The sequence below is a fragment of the Choristoneura fumiferana genome, chromosome 21, assembly GCF_025370935.1.
Source record: "Choristoneura fumiferana chromosome 21, NRCan_CFum_1, whole genome shotgun sequence".
NCBI classification, from domain to species: domain Eukaryota; kingdom Metazoa; phylum Arthropoda; class Insecta; order Lepidoptera; family Tortricidae; genus Choristoneura; species Choristoneura fumiferana.
The window spans coordinates 3,774,114-3,798,523 of NC_133492.1; the positions used below are offsets into that span (position 1 = coordinate 3,774,114).

General features: G+C 36.5%; 1 protein-coding gene across 2 annotated transcripts in view; it reads left to right on the forward strand.

The window, feature by feature from the left end:
* The window catches only part of LOC141439481 (neurotrimin-like), a 161,345-nt gene that overhangs the window by 93,294 nt on the left and 43,641 nt on the right, over nt 1-24,410 (forward strand). For both annotated transcript variants that reach the window (XM_074103756.1, XM_074103757.1), the window contains one exon: nt 12,955-13,079. In XM_074103756.1, coding sequence (XP_073959857.1) covers nt 12,955-13,079 — 125 coding nt within the window. The remainder of the gene's footprint in view (nt 1-12,954; nt 13,080-24,410) is intronic.

Here is a 24,410-nt window from a genome sequence, read left to right on the forward strand (position 1 = left end):
AATACCTACAGTAGAGTAGCTTTAAGAAACTTTTGTGAAGAGCATTTTAAAGAGACTTGTAGCCTGCAATAATTTGGAAGTTGAATTCAAAAGAGATTCATTATTTTCTATAATTCCGTCACTATCATCGCGCGATTTATTCACTTATGCCACGAGTACATACTTATAATTTTATTTTAGTCTGATAAATGCCCCGAATTAGCAGAGATTGGCATAATGACTATTACTTATGTACGAAGGGTGATTGAAAAGTTCGCGACCTTAGTACAAAAATAAATGCAGGTATTTTTAAATTTATTTTTATTTATCTACATAGTCCCCGTCAAGCACTTGCTCCATTTAGATTCTAGAGCCATTAAGCCACTTTTTAAGAAACTTTCTTCCAGACCTTCAAAACAGGTGTTCACCGGAACATGGACCTCGCCGTTGCTCAAAAATTTCATATCACCCATGTTTTTTTTTAATTCGGGAATGGGGAAAGTCTTATGGTTCTAAATTGGGCGAATAGGCTGGATGAGGCAATAATTTAAATCCACATTTGTCTATTTCTGCCATTGATTTTTAGTGAGCTCTGATCACGTGCATAGTCCTGGTGAAAGAGAAATTTATTTGTCAGAATTCCTGGTCTTTTGATCTTCAGAACCTCGCGTAATTGACGTAAAAATTTGCAATAATAGTTAGTTTACAGTGGCACCCATTTTCAATTTCAATCTTTTTTTATGAAGGTATATCACGGCACGTTGCTCCAATTGCTCTATTTTTACAATATCTACTGACATGTAACTTTAAATAGTCCATAAAATCCATACTAATATTATAAATGCGAAAGTAACTCTGTCTGTCTGTCTGTCTGTCTGTCTGTCTGTCTGTCTGTTACGCTTTCACGCTTAAACCGCTGAACCGATTTTGATGAAATTTGGTACAGCGATAGAATAGACCTTGGGAAAGAACATAGGCTATCTTTTATTGCGAAAAAGAGGCTTTAAGGGGTTGAAATAGGGGATGAAAGTTTAAATGGTGCAAGTTCGTCGCTGTCGAAGATAAAACCATAAAATTTGGCATTTAGGCACTTAATAAGAAATAAGTTGATAATTGTTACAGCTTTTTTGAAAATTCAGCCTGTGAGGGGATGAAATAGGGGATGAAAGTTTGTATGGAAGGTCGTCATTATAGAAGATAAATCAATTAATCTTTATCAAACTTGCCATTTCGGCACGTAATAAGAGATAAATAGATGTTTGTTCGCGTTTTTTTTTTTAAATTCGACATGTGAGGGGGTGAAATAGGGGATGAAACTTTATATAGAAAGGTCGTCATTATCGAAGATAAATCGACGAATCTTTATTAAACTTGCCATTTCGGCACGTAATAAGAGATAAATAGATGTTAGTTCGCGCGTTTTTTAATTCTTCCGGTGAGGGGGTGAAATAGGGGATGAAACTTTATATGGAAGATCGTCATTGTCGAAGATAAATCGATGGTTCTTTATGAAATTTGGCATTTGGGCACTAATAGGAAATAAATACCTAAATATTTGTTCAAGCGTTTTTGAAAACTTTACCTGGATGTTTGCAGAGGGGACGATGCAGTGTTAGCAGAGCCTTCTAAGCTCATAAGCAAAATGTACGCAGTGTGGGGTCATTTTAGATGGCTTATTGATAAACAGTAATTGATAGACAGTCAGACATGAATAATTATGATTTTCAGATTTTTCTTATTTATTTTGCTATAAAGAGTTACCTTTATGCAAAATTCCAAGTTTCTAGGACAGCCCGAAGTACCCTATAACTTTTTCTATTAGGCGATTTGTATGGAAACACCTTTTAATGATTGTAGCTTTGATTGCCTTGACTTAGAAGTTTCATTTTTTCACAGCTTTTGGGACTATTGACCTGAGTTTAGGGTTTCAATTTCAACTCGATACCTATACTCCGCGCGTTTACGAGACAAAGGGTCTTGACAGACAGACGGACGGACGGACAGCAAAGTGATCCTATAAGGGTTCCATTTTTTCATTTTGAATTACGGAACCCTAAAAATCATTTGTTCCGGCTTTTTTTATACATCGACCTATTTATTTAAGGATTTCCAAACCAATTTACTATAAGTATATTTATCGGAAATATGTGTAGCTATGCTTACCCTCCTAACTTAATAAAGGACGTAATGTGTCAAGAGTTCACTATGAAGAATTAGTCTAGCTAAAATATGGCTACCCGCAAAATATTTACGTTTTACCAAAGAACATGGATGGAGGATGGATGGAAGAACAAAAAAAAAATCATAGTTTATACTTATAGCAATGTATTAAAATAGGTTATTTTCAGTTAACCGTAGAAGTTTCTATATACTATTATTGGCAGAATAGGTATCCTAAATAAATTAAATACTTCCCAAAGTTACTATTCCACGCAGACGAAGTCGCGGGCAAAAGCTAGTTGCTTCTAAATGTAGATGCCAATTGAAAATTCGCGGAAAGATATTTGAATAATGACAGTTCAAAATGGCGGCAGAATAAATTTAAAAAGTTTTCGTAGTACCTTCCCAGTTTTTTTTTTGTTTTTACTGTTATCTGCATGATGCTTGTTGTCATATTCTTACTTCGTTATGATAATTATTGTGGCACCCTTGGGGGGGGGGATATCTGAAGTTTGGTTAAAAATTCCAAATTTCCAAATGTTGTTACAGATGTCTAGCTATCTTTATACCAAATTTAATCTTAATTCGTCCAGCCGTTTTAGCGTGAAGAAGTAACAAATTCACACACCTACCTTCACACTTACAAACTTACGCGTTTATAATAATATCAGTAGGAGTAGAATTACAAGTCGTTCCTCTTAAAGAGTTTTTTTTATACCAAACAGCTGGCAAACGAGCATGCGGGTCTGATGGTAAGTGATCACTGCCGCCCATGGCACTATTAGGACTGCGGGTGCGTTGACGGCCCAAAAGAGGGGCTAATGGGGGAGGGCAGAGGACGGGGAGTGGGAGGGGATTTAGGCCTCCGGATCTCCCACTCACCGTACGAAACACGGTAGCAAAAGTACTATTTCACGCCGGCATTCTGTGGGAGTGTGGTAGTAACCCGGTCGAGCCGGCCCATTCGTACTGCAGCCAGGAAGTGGTTACAGTAAGGCTCTACAACATAAAAATATATTTGCAAATTTGAATATGTACCACATAATATACATAAAAGCTTGTAGAAACCATGGCCGTCTGTTATTGTCTCCACTATATACCTCTCACCATCACTAGGCCCCAAGCAGGGTAACTAGGTCTTGTACTTTTACGGCGAAACGTCCTCGGAAAAGTTTAATGCGATAAAAAGTTTAGTTAAATGAACATCTCTGGGTACAAAGGGAAATGTAAGGCTGTACGCCGTACGTGATAATTAGCGGTTTTGGCTTGATACTCTTTCATTTCATTTTATGCTGTAGAATGGAGCTAGGTACAGTCATCAGCACCAATATCTGACACAACAAGCGTGCATAAATATCTGATATGACTCTATTTCTAGGGTCGGAAGGACGTGTCAGATATTTTTGCACGCTCCGCTGTAGCAGATATTAATGCTGGTGACTGTATTAGTTTTTGTGTTGGTGGTTGATGTTATAAGTAAATGTGATGTTAAACAAAATTTAAAATACTTTTTTAGGGCTCTGTATACCGGGAGGGGCCTATAACAGGAGCAAAAAATCAAAACATAGATCATACTTGTCAAAAGACGTTAGTTCAACGACTTTTATGACTAGACTAGACTATAGAGCAATCGGCGTCGCCTGTCACGCTACAAATATCAAAAAGTTTTCTTTGCTTTGCTTCTTCGAATAAACTTGTAAATATATATATATTTTAAAAATCCCTGAACTAATGTCGTTCAGTTTGACGAATACGATGGTATAAAAGGATCTTTTAAGGATCACTTTGCTGTCTGTCTGCCTATCTGTCTGTTAATCAAGATTTTATTTTTTTAGAGACGCGTGAAGGTATCAAGAAATAATCAGGGCTATTATAGTTTCAAGCAACTGTGAAAATGCAGTTTTTGAAGTTCGAAAGACACAACCTTTAAAAAGTGTGTTCTCGTACATAAGAATCAAAAACTAGGGTACTTCATGTAAAATTTTTCCAATAATTCCATGTCTATAGAATTTTATTCAAAATGGGCGAGAAGTCGCTGAAGTCAAAATAATATTTTTACTATTTTACTCCAAAATTTGCAGAAGTACACGTTCGCATTTGACTGGTTTTTTTTCATCTGACTGAAAGGTTGCATTATATATTTTTATCCGACCCTTAGTTTACTATGTTGGACTATTTCTTCTCAAAAATATAAACATCTCCTTTCATTTTGACATAAAATAAATATAAACAACAAGCACGCTTCAGGTTACTTCCTCAACTCAAATAACAACGGCGTAATTATTCCCAAAACTTTAGCCATAAAATTTAAAACATCCTATAGCTATATCTTTTTAACCGGCTACTTATTGCAAGTTACAAACTTTTGCCGACAAGGAATGGCAATCAGAAGGTCACAATTAGCTGGCTAAACGAGGCTCGCTTCGCTCCGACACGACAACGCTATCACGCTATGTCTGTTTGCCATTATACTTTAACCGTCTTTTACAAATCGACGGCTGTACTTGCGCCTTTTTGGAGTTAGCGCGTAAGAAAGAAAGGGGTATCTTATACTTATGCTCTGTTACGTTTGGTGTAATATATCACTTGGTTGTATCTTCATTTTATTTCATACATGACTACCTTTCACTCGAGACTTCGTCTAGGTACTAAGAGTTTGTTAGTCGAGTCAACTGCTGGATTCTACATTACCTTAAAGTCAGTGTGTACCTTTAAGCTTTTTTTAGTTATCTAAATTGCTTCTTTTAACTACACCAATACAAAAAAATATGCATTTCATGCTAACAGCCACTAAATTAATCATAGCACGGCCTAGATTTTCCCGTTTGTGTCATCCATCAATACAGACACAGATTACCTCAATCTTATATAAATTGAAATCAGACACAAATTCGCAATTATAATACTAATCTATGCAAAGCAATCAAGCCGATAACATTGGCACTCCTAGACACCTAAAATTAATGCTTTGTTATTAATAGCTTGATAGTTCGAAAACCTTGAATCTAACTTCCTAAAATCGTAGCTCAACGAACTTAATCACTGATAATGGAAACACACAAGCCCCGTGACAGCCAGAACCTGTCACCGTCAGCACCTACCAACTTGAAACTAAAATGTCGTATCTACACATACCTCTAAAACAGTTACGCCCTTTTAGTGCATGAAGGCTTCAGTTTACTTCGTGCCAATAATTGCCGAAAGGTAAATTTTATAGTTCAGCCTAAATGAATTTGGCTGTACAAGTGGAGACATTGTTTTTTTTGTCTACAGATAATTGATAGTATGGCCATGGGTTGTATTTTAAGTTATTTTGCTTTTATATTATTTTTTATTCAAATGAAATGTAATAGGTTTTTTTATTGTTTATTCTGCTCATTGTATTCACGTAAATGTTCACTCTGAGTATTATGCGTTGATTTGGGTCTTAAAAATGTAATATATATTGAGTGTAATGTTATAATATACCAGAGCTATACTTTGAACATGAAACTACCGTGAGACTCACTCATATTAAATATATTGACCCGGATAACTCACGTCACAGCTATACTTGTAAAATACATGGTAGCATTGTACTTTGACCTATATCTTCTCTGCGTACTCGCACCTTTTGAGTTATTTGAAATTTACCACGAGCTATATATGGTGAAGTCCGTATGTGAAGTTACCAATACACACTCAGCCCACGTGGAAATACAGCCTAAATCTTTTTGTTCGGAGAAGAGACCTGTGTTTACAAGTAGGACGAGTAAAAGACATGATGACATGCAAAAGCCTTAAATTTTTACTAACTAGGTTGTCTTTAGTGTTTTAAAACTATACGAAAATAATTCATTTTAAGTCAACTTAAGCCTATAATTTTTCCGGTTGCCTTGTGCAATTCAAAAACCTTACGTAACTTTTAATTTAACACAAGTGCCGGCTTCTTCCAATATTTACACTGCCTGTTTAACAGGCAAACCCTAATTGTTTCATCTCAACCAGTTCCCTTACCTACACCCCTTCATCTCCGGAAATGAATGCCTTCTCCATACGTGCGAAGCTCACAAATGGCCTCTTAGCCTTAGATTAGGGCCTCTAATTGAAAAAGTGATTCAGAGGTGTAATGAACATTGTCTTTTTCTGTTACATTTGTACTGTAATTTTCACTAAGGTTAGCATACGTTTGGTGTTCGAGTCATTGAATTTAGTGACATAAAATATTTCGGTACATTTTTTTTAATTGAGTGTTTATTTGCTTATTTTTTCATTGATGCCTCAAAGACCAATTGACACTAAGAATAATGGCCGAATGTACTTCATAAAGTACAAATTATTTATTGAAAGAAGAATCTTAAGGATTTTGAAATAATATCCAAAATAACAAAGCTGGTGAACCTCGTCTAGGGCGTAAGTAAAATAGTCTGTTAAAAAAAAGGGTCCCAGGAGGGTACAACCAACTTTATTGTAACTAAAGGCAGAACAGACAGAGGTTGTTACAACTGGACGTACCGGTAATGTGAGGCAGTTTACTACAGCTGAGCTGTAGTTCCCACGCGGGCTCGATGCGGATTGAAAACTTCAACAACACATATCACAGGATTTGCAGGTTTAGGCAGATTCACTCGCGATATTCTGCTTCAACAAAGGGCTCATGGTAATTTTTTTGTATAATTTTAAGCATAACTTCGGAAAAACTCAGTGATGCAAGCCCGGGCTCCATCCCTCGAGAAATCATAAATACAAAACTATTGAACTACCATGGCCTTTACTTGTAAGGGATTCATTAAAATTAAATAAATCATTAGCATTTTTTTATATTCGAATGATACATTTTCGTCAATATACAGTATACTCTAAAACTTGTATCACTTCACTTTGCACTCCCAAAAGCCGCCAAAATCAGGTCGTTACGAATCCATTATCCTTTCGCTGCGTTTAATTACGCCCAACAACTTGTGGACCAAACCACCTTACTATAAAATCTACACAACCCGGAAAGTAATTACCCAACTTAACCAAGTTAAATAACAAAAGGTAGGGACCATGTTATTCTAAACAATTGTTTTACTAATTTTCAGGGTCTGTCTGTAAACAGTTTTTTGAAGCTTACATTAATTAAGTCAGTGGAAAGGTATAATGAAGTTTTTGGTTAAAGGTTAGAGGTTTTGTTTAAGGTGAGTGTTAATGTCAACGAATCAAGCAGAATAACGATAATTATAAAGGTTATCCATGTTTTTCTGAACCAAATTGTTAAAAAAATATGATTGTTGCAATTCTAAGCACCTCCGTTTTGCTATCTCGTCTCATAATGACTGTGTTGTACCTACTGATGTACAAATAAATAAATCATTCTTCCCAAACATAATAAGCTTCTATTAAGCATAATATTAGTTTATAAATTCAAAACGATGGATGGAAGAGATGCTGAATTATTTATATTACGATGCAATTGCTAAAATAGATTCATCACAAAAGACACTGTGAATCGGGAATAATGTCGACGATAAAAGTAACTATTTATAGAAAATCAAATTAATATTCTGTAAATATCGGAGTTAGAAGCATTAGTAACTTGAAGTTATAATTAAGCGAGTTTATTATCGATCACTTCAGAAATATCCTCTGGTTAATAATAGTTAGCTTGTTTGAAGAAGAAGGGATCCCGGCTTTTCGCTGAAAATATTTTTCCCAAGTGAACCATTTCTCAACTGTTTTATGTGGACGAACGATCTTTTTTAAACTATTGACTATTTAGGATATATGAGGACTATACAGTACACTTTATAGGTTAGGTTGGGTTAGTTTTTTTACAATCCTGAAGTACTTACAGTTTAAAAAGCTTTCATTCATAGAAAACAATTGGAAAAAAAAATTGGTAAAATATTTTCCGCTTAAATTAAAGAACCATAGAGTGCTCTATTTTTACAAGCTTTCATTTAGTTCCACCTGTCCCGTTGTCTGTCTATCTGCTGTCTGTCTGCCTGTATGTCTGTCTGTAATCAAATTTTCTAAGTTAAATTCAACCAACTTCCAGTAATTGGATTGACTTGAAATTTGGTATACTTATGTAAATGGCGTGATGATACAATAATCTGGTAGTGACATCTTGGTAGTCCGGCCAGGATCGTCTCCATGGAACAGAACTCTTCAATTTGGTATGCAAATGTAGTTTGTGTGACAATTCAAGTGCAGTCAACAAAAAGTACAGTCAGCAGCTTGTATTAAAAATGTTTTTTTTTTTTACCAAAAACTTATTCGAGATAAAAGCCGATAGTACATGATATTTGGCTCTTTTTACTATTGATCGAATAAGGCGTTATTCTATAGAGATCATTTTCCATTAAAAAAGACCAAGTAACTTACTATTCCATAACCACACAATACAAGACAACTACTTTCACGTGATATGAGTTTGAATTCTCTTTACAATCGCTTCTTTTTAAGAAAACCTTAGGATCTTTTGTTTTTTGCGTAAAAAAGGACAATTATCATTTTTTTTGCATTTCACTTTATTAAGAAATAAAAATTTAGTGTGAAAATAAAAACTTCGTATTGATTATCTAGAGGAGACATGTGTATGATTATACAGGAGTAGATGATTAATGATTGAGTAAATATTTTATTAATTTAATACCTATTTAGGAATTGAAATAATTTTAAAAAAGGAACAATAAACAATGAAGGTATCCTTTGTCATCATTCAAGACGTGTCAACTACAAAGTTTTGAAACAACAAGCTTTCCTTATTGTTGTTTCCCTTTATTTTATCCTTCGCCAACAAGCTTTCAAAATTCTAGCTCAGACGAGACTAACAATCTACCAAACGTCACGCTCTAAAGATTACAACTTCGCAAAGGTACCTGTTCCTACATCACCGGCGCCACTGACGTACAACTACCATAAAACTAGTACGAAGAGCCCTAGTTTCACGATTTGGTCACGTGAAAATATAAATTTGCAGTTAGTGCAATCACAAAGTTATTGTTTCCGTTGTAGCAAGCGCCACTCTCTTAGAATTAACAATGCGAAAGTATGGAGGTAGCATAGTTTTGAAATTGGTCGGGTGAAAATTTAAGTTTGTGTTTTGGCTTTAGTGTTAACTCTTTGAGGGTGACAATGTCCGTGACATGTCAGTGACTGGCTTTCAGAAGTCGAATGCACTGTGTGTGACAGGTGACAGTTAGGTGTTAGGTAGGACTATGGAGTGTAGGAGAAAGAACTGATGTGTGTGTGCAAAAGAGACCGTCGAAAAGTGTTGTATAGGCAAAACGCTGTAGTAGCAAGGGAGTAGGTAAATTGGAACGATAAACGATAACATTACACTACTATTAACACGATATTAATTAATAAGAAGGGAAAATGGATGTTTGGTAGTACAAACATAGGTAAAAGAGTATTTTTTATGTGACAGACATCTGAGATGCCGTCTCTTTGATTTTTCCGAACAAAGAGAGACAGCATCATATTAATCTGTCACATACCATTTATTAACGAGTAGAGAAACAGGTCGCAAATCAAGCCAATTTAATTTAATTTTAGCTTGCGCGCTTAGAATTTCAGAAGTCGCTTTGAATCACAAATTCGCCAAAATTGATGGCGTACAAACGTATCCAGGTTAAAATTGTTTAGGTGTTTAAGACAAAAGAACAACAACCCTGCATGTTAGAGAGGCTACATTGTCAAACAGCGCACCGCAGCCAGGACAACTGGGACCCATACAAGACTTTGTAGATACATCCCATTTTCACCCAAATGAGAAATTACCCATAGTTGGAGGGTCCAATGTTTAACTTCCTCTAATTGTTTGCCTGGGAAGCAACTTCCTACTCACTTCGATTTGGACCGTTCACACACGTGCACCTTTCCCCTCTGACGCCTGGTTTACAAGCGGAGCGGGGGGCACGGAAGTCCGAATTGGAGTAGTCGTTCAAAGTAATCTCCCTAAAACCGATGTAACATGGAAAACTTTTAATAGGATTAATATTTAATTTATTTATTGGTTGTTGAAACGTTACGCATCATTTCGGGTTGTTAATTTATTGCTTGCCTTTTGAAGAGTTCAGGGTTCGCTGTTATATTGTGCTTGGTTTATATATTGTTGGTTTTATTGTTTTATGTTTCGAATGTTGGAATTGGTTTTAGCGCCCCTGTAACACCTTTTATTAAATGGTGCCTTTTTTACCGCTGGTAACGTTGATTTAAGTATGAACAAATAATATTTCGTCCAGTATTTTAAAAACAGTAAGTTCCCAAACTTGATACGTAAGTTAGGGAATCGACTTTTCTTATAATTGCTTAGAGAAGTGGGTACAGTAATACTTATGTTTCATTACTGTCTAATTTTGAAACGTTAATTGGTTTTATAAGTATCTGGGGGTGGTCCCTAAAAGTGGAACGGTCTAAATGCAACAGAGAAATCCAGTTCATATATAAATGATCATTTAATGAAGTGGTTACAAAAAGTGTTAATTTCAAGGAGCTTTCATTTCAATAGGCGGTCATTTTATGAATTGGTCATTACAAAAAGTGGTAATTTCAAGGAGCTGTCATTTCAATGGGCCGTCATTTTAAGAACTGGTCATTTTTCACTGTGGTCCTAAACCGTCGAAAGGGAAGTTAATGAGGTTTCTAAAACTACACAAATGGATGTATCTATGTGCCATATTCTAATAGGAACACTGATTCTAACGCCTGCAAATCTAGCAATAGTGTAGTGGCGCTATTGAGTTGCTTTAATTGCGCTCTTTATAGCGCCTTATTACGTCCGTATTGCACCCATATAGCGCCTCTATTGCACTCTTATTACAAAATATCCTTTGATGTTCTTTAGTGTTGGCGCAACTGTTTATATTAGGTTTTCATTTGTTTACAGCCTCTAACATTTTGCTAGAAGCCATTATGTTATTTTATTATGTTACTTTTTGAAGGAATTAATAAGTAAATAACCTAACCAACATTGAAAAGGTTGAAAAAACCCCTGACTAAAAAGAATCTGTACTTTCGACGGGCAATATCTCAAAAAATTTAATGAAACTTAGCTAAGTATCACTACAAGGAAACTCATTTTCACGTGAAAATAATCGCATTAAACCTGACCTAACCACCATTTTCGGCAATCATCATATCAGCCATAGGACGTCCACTATTGGACATAGCCCCCCCCCCCCCCTAGACCTCCAGTTGCCTCAGTTGGAACAGGCTGCATCCGCCGTGAACCCGCGACTTTAACCAGGTCATCCGTCCGTCTTGTTGGTGGATGATAATATCCATTTTCTGCAATATACCGGAAAATTTTTGCAGAAACTAGAATAATGAGTTCTAATAATCCATTATTATTATCCCTAGTCGATCAGATACTAGTAAATAACAATTAGGGATCGACTTATTTAATCATTCATAGTTACGTAGTCCCGATGGTCTGGCTTTAGTCCGTTAATATTTAACGAGATGTTAGATTAAGCGCTTAATAATACTTTAGCTTAATAAAGCTTTCTGTAGTAAATATTATATGTATACATACAATATTTACTTTTATCTCTATATTTTACTACAAATGCCATGCCGTGGCCGATTAAGATAAAACGGACTCATCTCTTCCCGTGGGCGTCGTAAAAGGTGACAAAAATTAGAAATAGTTGCGTACTGATTGTAAAAACTCTAATTTCAAGAGTTCTTACAAAACCTCGTCAAACTAACTTACACAACTATTCCAAGCCACGTCGGCTAACCTCAAATATTTTCGGGTAAATGACACATTACCGGGAATGTGACAAAGTCCCAACATCCATTGGCGCATGTGATTGTTAGAACTTTGTGCGTCCGATAGTTCCGCTGTTAGTTTGGCTTTGATTGCGGTCGAGCAAGTTGTCGACTTGTGTCACGGGTTTAAAGAGATTTTGACAAGTTGTGTGATAAGTGATAGAGATAAGTGCTCACTTCGACAAATTTACCTATCCTATTTTATTATCGATATAACTTTTTTTGGTGGCCGTAAGATGACAATTAATTTCATCATCAGCCTACAGCAGTCTTAGGCCTCTTCCATGGCGCGCCACAACACTGTCTTCAGCCCCTTGCATCCATCCGCCGCCAGCGACCCTCTTAAGATCGTCCGTCCACCGTGCAGGACGCCCTACAATACGTTTTCTCGTCCGTGGTCTCCATTTGAGGACTCGCCTGCTCCACCGTTCATCGGTCCTGCGACAGACGTGGCTAGCCCAACGCCACTTCAGCGAACTAAGTCTCTGAGCAACGTCGGTGACTTTCGTTCTTTGTCGGATAATTCATTTAATTAAACAATATTATTTAATCCGCATAAAATGTAAATTCAATCCAGTCGCACAATAGTGTCTTAGATCCGATAAATAAAAGTAGGTGAAAAAAAACATCGCAAATTAAAGAAAAGCGTGTAAAAAAAACAGTAGGTGTAAATTCGTTAATATCGTCATCATCATAAAATATCAGCCGTAGAACGTCCACTGTTGGACATATATCTCCCCCATAGACCTCCAGTTGCTTCGGTTGGAAGCGGCCTGCATCCACCGTGAACCCGCAGCTTTAAACAGCTCATCCATCAATTTTATCTCGTGCGTGGACGTCCTACGCTGCGTTTGTCAATCCGAAGTCTCCATTTGAGTACTTTTCGGGCCAACGGCCATCTGTTCTCCGTAATTATAATTATAGCATGCCCATTGCCATTTCAACGAGCTAATTCACTCAGCTATGTCGGTGACCCTCGTTCTTCTACGTAACCTATAATAACCTCATTTCTGTTTCGATCCATAAATATGCTTTTATTGAATTTCTAAGCGATTTTCACTCTCTTTTCAGATACATATGTAACAAGAAAGGTGCTTGATGAGCCGCAGTTTGAGAAGCCCATCGGCAACATGACCTTCCACATTGGGAGAGAAGCTGTTCTCGGCTGCTCCATCGTCAACCTTGGAAGACATAAAGTAAGATTTTGGATTTACTTCGATCTACTGCCTTACTGATCATGCATTAATATGTATGAGGATATAATTATTCTTCGGGTGCACAGAGTGGACGCACGCCTACGGGCGCGGGTGCAGGTAAAATCTGTCGCACGCGCGTGCAGTTAGCGATGCTCATACTATTCTTCAATAGGCGTCCACCAGCTCCATGTCAACCGCGTCGGCTAGCTTAGGCCCTTAATTTCTTAACTTGTTTCATCGGACCTAAATTTCAGGGCTCATAAGGGGTATGGAGTTACCTGATGGAATGCAAACGAATCCGTCTATATCCTAACTCTGGGTACGTTGTCCATCTGCTACAAGGCTTTACTCGTATATCGAAGACCCGTAGGTAATCGATAGATAACCGCAACGACACACTATTCTTTTTGTAACGATATTTTTATCTTGTCTTGTTGTAAATAAAGGTATTTTCTTTCTAAATAAATATATTATTTGTTGTTGTAGCGGCAATATAAACAACAACAAATAATAAAAAATAAATTTAAACGGGTTCCAATACAAGAACCAAATTGTGTTCTTTAGCTCTGTTACTTATAAAGATACGAGTATACTTCAAACACTGAATTATAATACTTATTATGCAGTATATTGCAGTGCTTTGGGGTAATTCCACGTGGATTTTTGATGAGTTGACATGACGTTTGTAATTTCGTTAATTACTCCGAGTTGGTACATTATATTTAAAGTCTTAGGATATTTCTGTCGTTTCCACTAATCGATCTTATATACTATATAAAAAAGTTTCTAAAATATGATCGATTTATGGAAATATTGGTATTCAAAAACTAGTTACTTATTTTTTTTGCACAGGGGCTATTTCGGAATATAGCGGGGTTATTCTGCGTGTTATTGAAAGGTGGACTTTATTATAATTTGGCTCAAGGTTCATATTTCTTTTTAGGCTGAAATTACCCCATTCATTTTTATTTTTTATTTCGTTAGTAATATCCACAGTTACAGATTTTTTCAATATCTGTATTCCGAAATAACCCCACAAACGCAATGTGGTTCTCAAAATTTGCCGCAAAGGAATATTAAATCTACATATATTATAGAACAAAGCTGGATTAGTTACACCATTTATAACTCTTGAACAGCTGGACAGATTATTATGATCTTTGATGTGTGGATTGTAGATTTTGTCTCCGCCCCGAATAGCAGAATAGGGGGAGAGGAGCGAAGCCGCGGGAATATACTAGTAAGTATATAAAACAATTAGAAATGCCATGTCACTTTAATATTTTGAACTAGATTTTACCCGCGGCTACGCTCGCGTGAATCATAAACATTCAATGAAGCAAGCAATCAAGCAAGCATGCTAGCAAGCATTTAAGCAATCATTTAAGCTAGCTTGCAAGCAAGTATGCAAGCAAGAGAGCATGCAAGCAAACATTTAAGCAAGCTTGCAAGTGAGCATGTTTCGCTCGCGTGAACCATAATCATTTCAAAGAAGCAAGTATGCAAGCAACTAAATAAAGTTCATGCTACATCGTTTTGATAGCCGAAGTATCAGGTACGCTACCCTGTTCGACACACTGGAGATCTCTTTAATGTTGTTAGAGAGGGATCTATTAACAAGGAACCCTACGCCACCCTGTGATGTTTGATCATCCTCGCGGAAGTACAGAAGGTGGCCCGAGTCTAAGATGATGGTGCCCTCTCTATGTATTTCACTTAACTCCTGAATATGCCACCCTTATGTTCTCCAGCTCCACTTCCAACTGCGCTAGAAGAGTCCTAAAAGTCCGTCCGTTCTAGGTAGCCAGGGTCAGTTTACTTAGGTAGCCTTGGATCGACCGGGATTCTTAGCATCCTCTGCCCTACCGTTACCATGAACGCTACTATGTCAAGGAATAGCGGGGCGACCGGGAACTGGGGGCCATCTCTTTGCCGTGCGCTTAATTCTGGTAGGGGTTTGCCCATAATCCCCACACTGGGCATGCGAGTTGGCGATCGTAGGGCACAGTTTATTGCACCGCCGATGCTGCGGCCCGGGGACTTAACTGTGCCGATTTTGGCTGCGCTATGCCGCAATCAGCCAGCTGCCAGAGCCCAGTCTGTCAGACGGCAGGGTGCACCACGGGCAGGTAAGGTTGGCTTGGGGTCCATAGATGGAGGTTGGCACCACAAATAAAAAATGTAAATCTTGAAAAGTTGAAAGTTTGAATACCTCAGACAATTACCATACTAAAGTAAGCTGGGGTTATTTCGGGAATCACTTCACTGGAATAACCCCTAAAGGGGTAATTCGGGAAAAAAATTTAAACTATAGCTAGGCCTTTTAGACTGACACAGTCATTCGCAAAAAACGATTATTTGTCATAACATTAATAGTTCAATCTTGTAACTTATCAGGTTTTAGAGTTAGCGGTGTTGGGGTTATTTCGTATTTAACTTTTTGGCACGAAAATGCACTCGACCCAAAAAAATATATATTGCACGTCCAACCGATGTCAGCGCCTCGCATCATCTGGAGAGACGCGAGGAGCGGTAAATGGGGCGTCCATTTAAGTGCTGCCAGTGGTTAAACATCAACACGTTTAGGAGAAATTTTAAATAAATGGAATAACCCCGTTTACGGAATTACCCTAAAGCACCTTATCAAAAAAATAATGAAAACTGGTTAAGTTTGAGTCGGTCGTAGGGAAAAAAAAAATGTTACTTCATAAATTTAAAAATATACCTAGGTAGGCAGGTCTAGACCTAATCAATTTGATGTTTAGAGTTGCGTACGGAACACTTGGCGCGCGAGGCCAACTCGCACTTGGCCGCTTTTCGATTCGTATTTTGAGGAGGGCACTTACTTCAAGTGGAACTAATAAAAATAAGATTAAATATAAAATTGAGCTCGCTTCGATACTAACGTGCTCAAGCGAACGGAATTTAAAAGAGACCGTAATTCTAACAAGGCAATAAACGAGGAGTTACGATACGCTATTAACGCTACCTGCTGCAATTAAAGATTCTGACTTTTATATTTCCTGAATGTAGATTAAATAAGTTATACCTAGTGCCATCCACGAAGACGCGTGATTTTGTCAAAGTTAGACATTGTTATAAGAACCACAGCACGCGTCATCGTCAATGACTCTACCTATATGTTAAATAACCTAACCAACTTTTAAAAAGTAATCATTATGAAATATGTGTAACCTAGAATAATAATTAAAAACAATAATAATAAATATTATGGGACACTTAACTCTGATTGACCTAGTCCCAAAACTAAGCAATGCTTGTACTATGGATACCAGGCAACGGATAAACATACTTATATAGATGAATGCATACTTAAATACAAACATCCAAGACCCGAGAACAAACATTCCTATTATTCATACAAATATCTGCCCCGGCCGGGAATCGAACCTGGGACCTCAAGCTTCGTAGTCAGGTTCTCTAACTCTAACCACTTGGCCGATGGCCATCCGGTCGTCAAATATTGAAATATTCCCAGCCTATATACGTCCCACGGCTGGGCACAGGCCTCCTCTCAAAATGAGAAAACTTCACACACACCGTTGAATTGCTTCGCAGATTTGTGCAGGTTTTCTCACGATGTTTTCCTTCGCCGAAAAGCTCATGGCAAATTTCAAATGTAATTTCGCACATGAATTTCGAAAAACTCAGAAGTGCGATCTTTACGGTGAAGGGAACATCGTGAGAAAACCTAAACAAACCTGTGAAGCAATTCAATGGTGTATGCGGAGCAATCCGCACTGCGCCCGCGTGGGAACTACGGGCCAAGCTCTCTCATTCTGAGAGGAGGCCTGTACCCAGCGGTGGGACCGTGTATAAGCTGAGTTGTCCCAAAAAGAAAAAATAATTAATATGGATAGGTACTCTACTTTTTATCCTGTGGCAAAACTTATGGTGCTGAAGTAGTAAAAGTCCGCCATTTTGTCGAACGAGATGAGTTTTGTTAGCGTTTGTTGTGCGTAATAATACAGTTTTATGTTTTCAGTTCGGCTATCACCTAAATTGCGGTCCAAGTTTTTTATAGTTGACCCTCACTGGGTCTTCTAGTGTTAATTTTGTGACTGTTACATTATTTTATTATTATATGACTGTTTAAAAGAAAAATGTTTTCGTAACCTGTTTATTCATAAACAATTTGTATAGTTACGGTAACTTAACGTTAGTTAGTTATTGGATTTGTGTCATTGTATTTTTTTATACTGATTTATGGTGTGCAATAAAGAGTATAAATAAATAAACAATAAAGAAATATCATGGGACACTTAACACCAATTGACCTAGTCGTAAACTAAGCTACTCAAGCTTCGTAGCCAAGTGGAAATGTATAAAAATCTAATGAAAATTTAACCAACTTTACAGTGCTTTCATTCTAGCATGGTGCGGGTGACACTTGATGCACGTTTCGTTTTACTCAAAAAAAGTTGCTGCGGTCTAAATAATATATGGAAGTATATTTCAGTTGTAGGCTGAATATGACTGGCGTAAAATATATGAACATAAAGAACTATGTTATACGAAATAAATTTAAGCTATCAGATTTTTATAATCAATTAATTCAATTCAAAGCACAATTAAGTGAAGAAACGTAATATGCATGTAATGTAATACCAGAGGCTCCTTTAGTGATGGGACCTAATGGATCTTGAATTATATCGGTACTTATTCATTGCCAAGTAACGAATATTCTTAAGTGGCATCCTAGAATTTCACTAATATTTTCATCAAAATTAGCGTAATAATCGGATTAACGATGACATGATAAAGATTTTAAATTATTCGTTTTATCGACTCAAGTGTCGACACTTTGACTCTCTAGTCTTGTGATGTTGACAGGTGTCACCCGCACCATAATATAATAAAAGTACTTTAGATGAGAGTCTAAATCGACTCATAAAATCTATTCGTAGTCAAATTATACATAAACAAGATTACGTAAATTTTGCCGCCGAAAATTATTATCGTTACCTATAAGAAATTGGAATTGGAAGAATTGGAAATTTCAAAAACCCGTATTTCTTGTAAGTTTGTCTTTTATGTGTAAAAATTTATAACTTTCTAGATCCAAGATTTTGAGCTGGACATCGTTGAATAAGTCAAGATTTTTTATTCCACGTATTATATTAACCTAACCAGAATAATTATTTGTGATACGAGGTTGGTAAGTAAGGTATTACAAGTGAGTTGACGAGTGATGGACCCGAGCCGCAAGGCGAGGATTTTCATCGTCACGAGTTTGTAAGACCTTGTCAACCTTGTATCATACGACGTTTTTCAATATATTTGTAAGAAAATAGGCAATTAATAACACAAAATCGAAAAATAAAAACAAAACAACGCAAAATTTTACAAAAATGGCGCATCCGTAATGCGCATGCATAAGTTTTGTTTTTAATTAGGTTAACTAAAATTACTAGGCAAAGGTGCGACAAGTTCAGCCACTGCGATTTTTTCGAATAAATAAAAGGTGGAAATCATTAAAATCTAAGGTAATTAAATTACAGTTTATAATAATTACAATCAATTTTGCAAATTCATTACTTTGTTTTGTATATTTATACATTTTTCTATGTGTAAGTCGATATTATGTATGTATGTATGAATGTAAACTCTTTATTGACAAACTTATATAATATTTTTTGTTTTTGTCATTTAAAACTCTTTGCTTGTAAACTTTTAAAATGGAGAATTAAAAATCAACTGCAAAAAAATCGCACTAGAGCCACGTATCCTTTGAAAGTGAATTTTACGAACAAATGTATTGAAAAAGTTAATTTATAAATCCCATAAGTCTTATTTTATTATTCAAAGTATGCCTAGCCAATGTTATATAAAACACGCGTCGCGCTAAGCCAAAGCGCTAGTTCCATTCCCCAGTTTCCTATTTTATTAATTCACTTATTTAAAAGCCATTGAGAGCAAAGCAAGCATCCGAAAACTCATTAAATAATAATGCGATTTAGTTATTTATTCGTCTGTGCCGCAATCGGGTCCCCTCTGTTTAATTTTACTTGTGTCCAGTGAACTTTTCTAATTAGAGACCACGCATTTGTCTTAATTGCGGAGTGCAATGTACCATAGAGCTAGCAATATATTTTCGGTGCCGTATATCGTGCGGTACCTACTCACGATATTTACGAGATTTATATATTCAGTTCTTTGATAGGAATTAACTGATAATTAACTTTATGGCCATACTAACTGTTGCCCACGACTCGATATCCAATTATGCAATTTTCCGGGATAAAGACTATCCTGTGTCTTTCCCCGGAACTCAAACTATAATATGTATACCGAATTTCAAATTCACGAACTAAGACGTAAAAAGGATAACAGACAAACAACCGCTTTAGCGTGAAGAAGTTACAAAAATAAACACACGCACTCGCAAAAATATACACACGCACACATATACATATTATAGTCACAATTTTTTGCATTTATAGGTCACATATTAGTAGGATTAGAATTTTATTAAAAGACTAGCCAGTTACCCGCGACTCCGTCCGCGTAGAATTCGTTTACCGCTAACCCACGGGAAATATGCCATTTTCCGGAAAAAAAACTATTCAATGTCCTTCCCCGTAACTTCAACTATCTGTGTACCGAATTTCATCTAAATTGGTTCAGCGGTTTTGACGTGATAGAGTAACAAACGAACAAACTGACTTACAAACTTTTTCATTTATAGTATTAGTGGGATAGCAAAACCAATTAATTACTAATTGCCCCACCCTTCCGTGTTTATATCAATACAAATCCCTCAACCACCATTTATAAAAAAACATCACACAAGCGAGGTTTCAAATGAATTAGACCTCTTTGACGTGTTAAAGCAGTCGTACCGCAATTAGAGAGATAAAGTTAAATCTGAGAGAAATTGCCGGAAAATTAACAGAAGTATAAAACGGGTCCCTGTTTTCGCCATTAACCTGTAGGTGGTAGGTTGTTTCTCATTTGTTAGTGATGACAACTTTAAAATGGGGCTCTAAAAATGTTTAGGACATTTTGTTCGTTTCACCTCTACTACAGTGCTTTTATTCTAGCGTGGTGTGGGTGACACTTGATGCGCCGTTTCGTTTTACTCAAAAAAGTTGCTGCAGTCTAAATATATGGATGTATAATGTTTCAGTTGTAGCCTGAATATGACAGGCGTAATAGTACAAGACTGAGGGCTTTAATATATATATATCATGGGACACTTGACACCAATTGACCTAGTCCCAAACTAAGCAAAGCTTGTACTATGGACACTAGGCAACGGATAAACATACGTATATAGATAAAATACATACTTAAATACATATTAAACATCCAAGACCCGAGAACAAACATTCGTATTATTCATACAAATATCTGCACCGGCCGGGATTCGAACCCGGGACCTTAAGCTTCGTAGTCAGGTTCTCTAACCACTCGGCCATCCGGTCGTCAAATAAAATAATAATGAGTCGATGTTCGTAATTCTAGTACCGCCCGTGCGATATACAATGTTTTTCATCACATTTGCAAGTAAAATTTTTTATTTGTAAAAGATAAAATATAATTGTTCCAAATATTGGCGATACCTTAGGCTGCGCTCTTGGCAGCGCCGCCCTCCCCCTCCCCCTCCCTCAGCATGTGTGAGCCGCGTGTGCATGTGGTCCTGCAGCAGCGCGCGCAGCACCATCAGTACGGGCATTTACTCATTTACCGACCTTGGGCTTCATGACAAGAAAATTAGTACGGGCAATGACTCATTTACCGACCACGGGTTTCATGACAAGCACATTAAGGTCGAGGGTTTTATTTGGGGGGTTGCAACTAAGGTAGTCTGCATGTTACGACACTGTTTACGAGCAAGTGTGATGAAAATTTTTTGAACATATAGAACTGTTATACGAAATACATTTAACCTGATTCTTTAAATTAATTAATAAATTTCAAAGCACAATTAAGTGAAGAAACGTAATGCATGTAACGTAACACCAGAGGCTCGTTTAGTGATGGGCCATAAATTGATCTTGAGTTATATCGGTACTTTTTAATTGGTAAGTAACGAACATTCTTGTAAACTCCGTTTAGCCTTACTTCATCCCAGCCTATATACGTCCGACTGCTGGGCACAGGCCTCCTCTCAGAACAAGAGTGCTTGGGCCATAGCCTTACTTAAGTGGCAAATAATATTCCAACCTAGAATTTCACTGTTATTCTCACAAAATTAGCGTAATAATCGGATTAATGATGACAATTAATATTAGTTTCATCGACTCAAGTTTCGACACTTTCACTCTCTAGTCTGTATTATTGACAGGTGTCACCCGCACCATGCTAGAATGAAAGCAGTAGGGGTTTTTACCCCCGACGTAAAATCGGTGTTGTAAGTTTGATGCCAATGTCTGTCTGTGGTATCGTAACTCGCAAACGGATGGATACATTTTGGTGCATTTTTCAAACAGAAATGTGCGAGGATAATATATATATGTTACAAGAAATGTTTTTCATTAATCGATAGGAACGCTTAATAAATCTCGCACGCTCCGCTGTTTTAACCAGGGCTTCAAATACCGTTAAAAAGTTGGTAACGTTATCGCTGTCAAACAGATTTAACGTTAAATCGTAATTAACGTTAAACGATTTACCGTTACTTATACAACTTTTTACCGGTATCGTTATCAGCTATTCATAAAATTAACGTTAATTCAAAAGTATCGTAATGTAAAGTAAATTTAATTTACCCTTAGATTATATATTACTTAAGATACACAATCATACGGAAAAAATGGGTATTACAAAACTCGGAAGATTTCAACTGTATTCCGAGTTGTAAGATTAGTCTTGTTTTGACCATAGATCGTGTCATTTGTCAACAATGGCTAAATGCTATGTAAAAAAAATGTGTGACTACCGGCTCAAAAATGAGAAAAAAGGATGGGATATAGTTAGAAAGTTTTCTTCGGGACTGTGTATCTAAGTAAATATATAATCTAAGAATTTACCGGTAAAAGTAACGTTAATTGGGTAACGATACTGTAATGTTCAGTTATCAATTAACGTTATGTTTTAATACCGGTACTGGGTATTTTTATGATTTTACCGTTATGTAACGTTACTTATAGTGTGAATTTGGTAACGTTCAAGCCCTGGTTTTCACCAGAGCGGTGCTGGGCGAGGATAGGTAAATGAAGCGTTTCTATTGGTTCATGGAAAACTCATTCCTCGCAAAACATTGTTGAAAATGCAGCCTTACGGCGGTTCTTAGCTATGTTTCGTTAAAATAGGTTTAACTGTTTTTGATGTATTTAACTTTGAAATAACAATGCCAATGCATGCAATGCAATGCAATTGTGGTTTCAATTTTTTAAGTTGGTTAGTTTATAAAGTGAACTTGTTTATCTATATTTATGTATTACTAGGCTGTTGCCCGCGACTCTGTCTGCGTAGAATTCGTTTGTCTCTATCCCACGAGAACTATGTAATTTTCCGGGATAAAATCTATGTTATGTCCTTTCCCGGGATTCAAACTATCTGCATACCGAATTTCAACTAAATCGATGTAGCGGTTTAGACGTGATGATCCAGAATACTTATTGTGTACTCATTATAAGGATTCTGGAAGTCATTTTTTTTTTGTTTCAAATTAACGCACACTACACACACACACACACACACACACACACACACACACACACATTTTGCTTAGGAAAGGGGTTCTGCTAATACTGGATAAATCCCTATAAATTTGTACAGAACCCTCGGGGCGCGAATCCGACTAGCACCTGGTCGGTTTTTTTTTGTAAGACACAATTTTTTTTTACTTTCTGTTACATAGGTAAGTAAATTTAGATCAACCGTGGCTGGGTTTCTCGAGTTAATTACATTTCGTAACGATATTTTCATTCGCCAGAGGCTGCCAAATAATTTAACATACTAATAAGATTGTTTACAATTAAAACTTAAAGGAGACGCTACTCGAATTAGAATTTGGAATGTTTTTTTAATATCTCATTATTTGAATACTTGTCATAGTACAATAATTGTACTAATGAACATGATCGCTATAAATTAATACAAATTTCGATAATTTTGTCCATTAAATTTTGATAATTTATTGGACAAAAATGATAACAACTGTTAACTAGACTAAGTTTTTTTTATTGTATGAACTACAGATTGGTTTAAGTTATCGGTTTCATTTTGACAAGATATTTTGTTAAACTATAGCAGAGGAGTAGGTATCATCCGTTAGAGAAAAATATCACATTCGGACATGTATTGTTTTGTGGCATGATCATCCTAATTAATTTGACTGATCATTTTCTTACTATGAACTAAAAAGTGAATTAGCAAGAAAAAGGAAATTTCCAGAAAAATGAACAAAAACATTTTGCGTGACTTCGCTTTTTAGGTTTAGTTTCAGTCATCCTACCTGCATTTTTTTGAAAATTGGAGTAGTAAATTAAATTATGATGAGGGAAGCGAAAAAGAGGGAGACCGAGAATTGATTATACAGAGCAAATAAAAGAGAAGGCAGCCGTCATGTCGTATAAGGAGGTTAAGGAAGCAGCTTTGAGTAGAGAGAAATGGAGAGTCTTTTATCGGCTACACCGACAAGAGTGTAACTCTTAAATAAGAAAGAAGAAGAAATTAAATGATACAAACTTTTTGAAAATTCTCATTTACTTACTAGAAACAAATAGAAGAATGGCAGCAACGATTTTATAGAATATTTTTCTAACACCTGCTTAAAACCCTACTTACTTCAGTATTTGCCGTAAAAATTCCACTCTCAGCTGCAAACTTTTATGATCATAATAGTCATCGCAAGACGATTGCTGTCAAAACGTGGAGCATCCCCAAATAGCCTCTTAAAGTTAGATTATATCTTGAATTTTCACCAAGCATTTTCGTCTACAACAATATCAATGTAACAGCGAATGAATTTAGCATTTTCTATCAGACAAATCACCTTAATAGCAATGGAAAGCCGTTTTAAAAAAGGAGTACAGGAATGAGAATCACGCTATTTGCCCGGCCAAATTGATTTGGTGCTCGCAAATAACTGAATTTAAGCGCTTGGTCACGTCGGATTTTATTGTGAAGCAGAAGTTAGAGTCGCCCCCTCGAATAGTAATCCCTTTTCTGGGTAATGTTATGTAATTCGTGCAAAATTGTCAAGGAAAACGACCTTTCTTGGATTGTGAGAAATTTGGAATCGGCCGTGCGTTCCGACTGTTTTGTTTACAATTTAGTTTCGGTTTTTATTTGGTGCGTAAGTTTTGTTTGCTAGTGTGTTTTTTAAACTTAAGATTTACCTTAAACCGTGGCCACTAA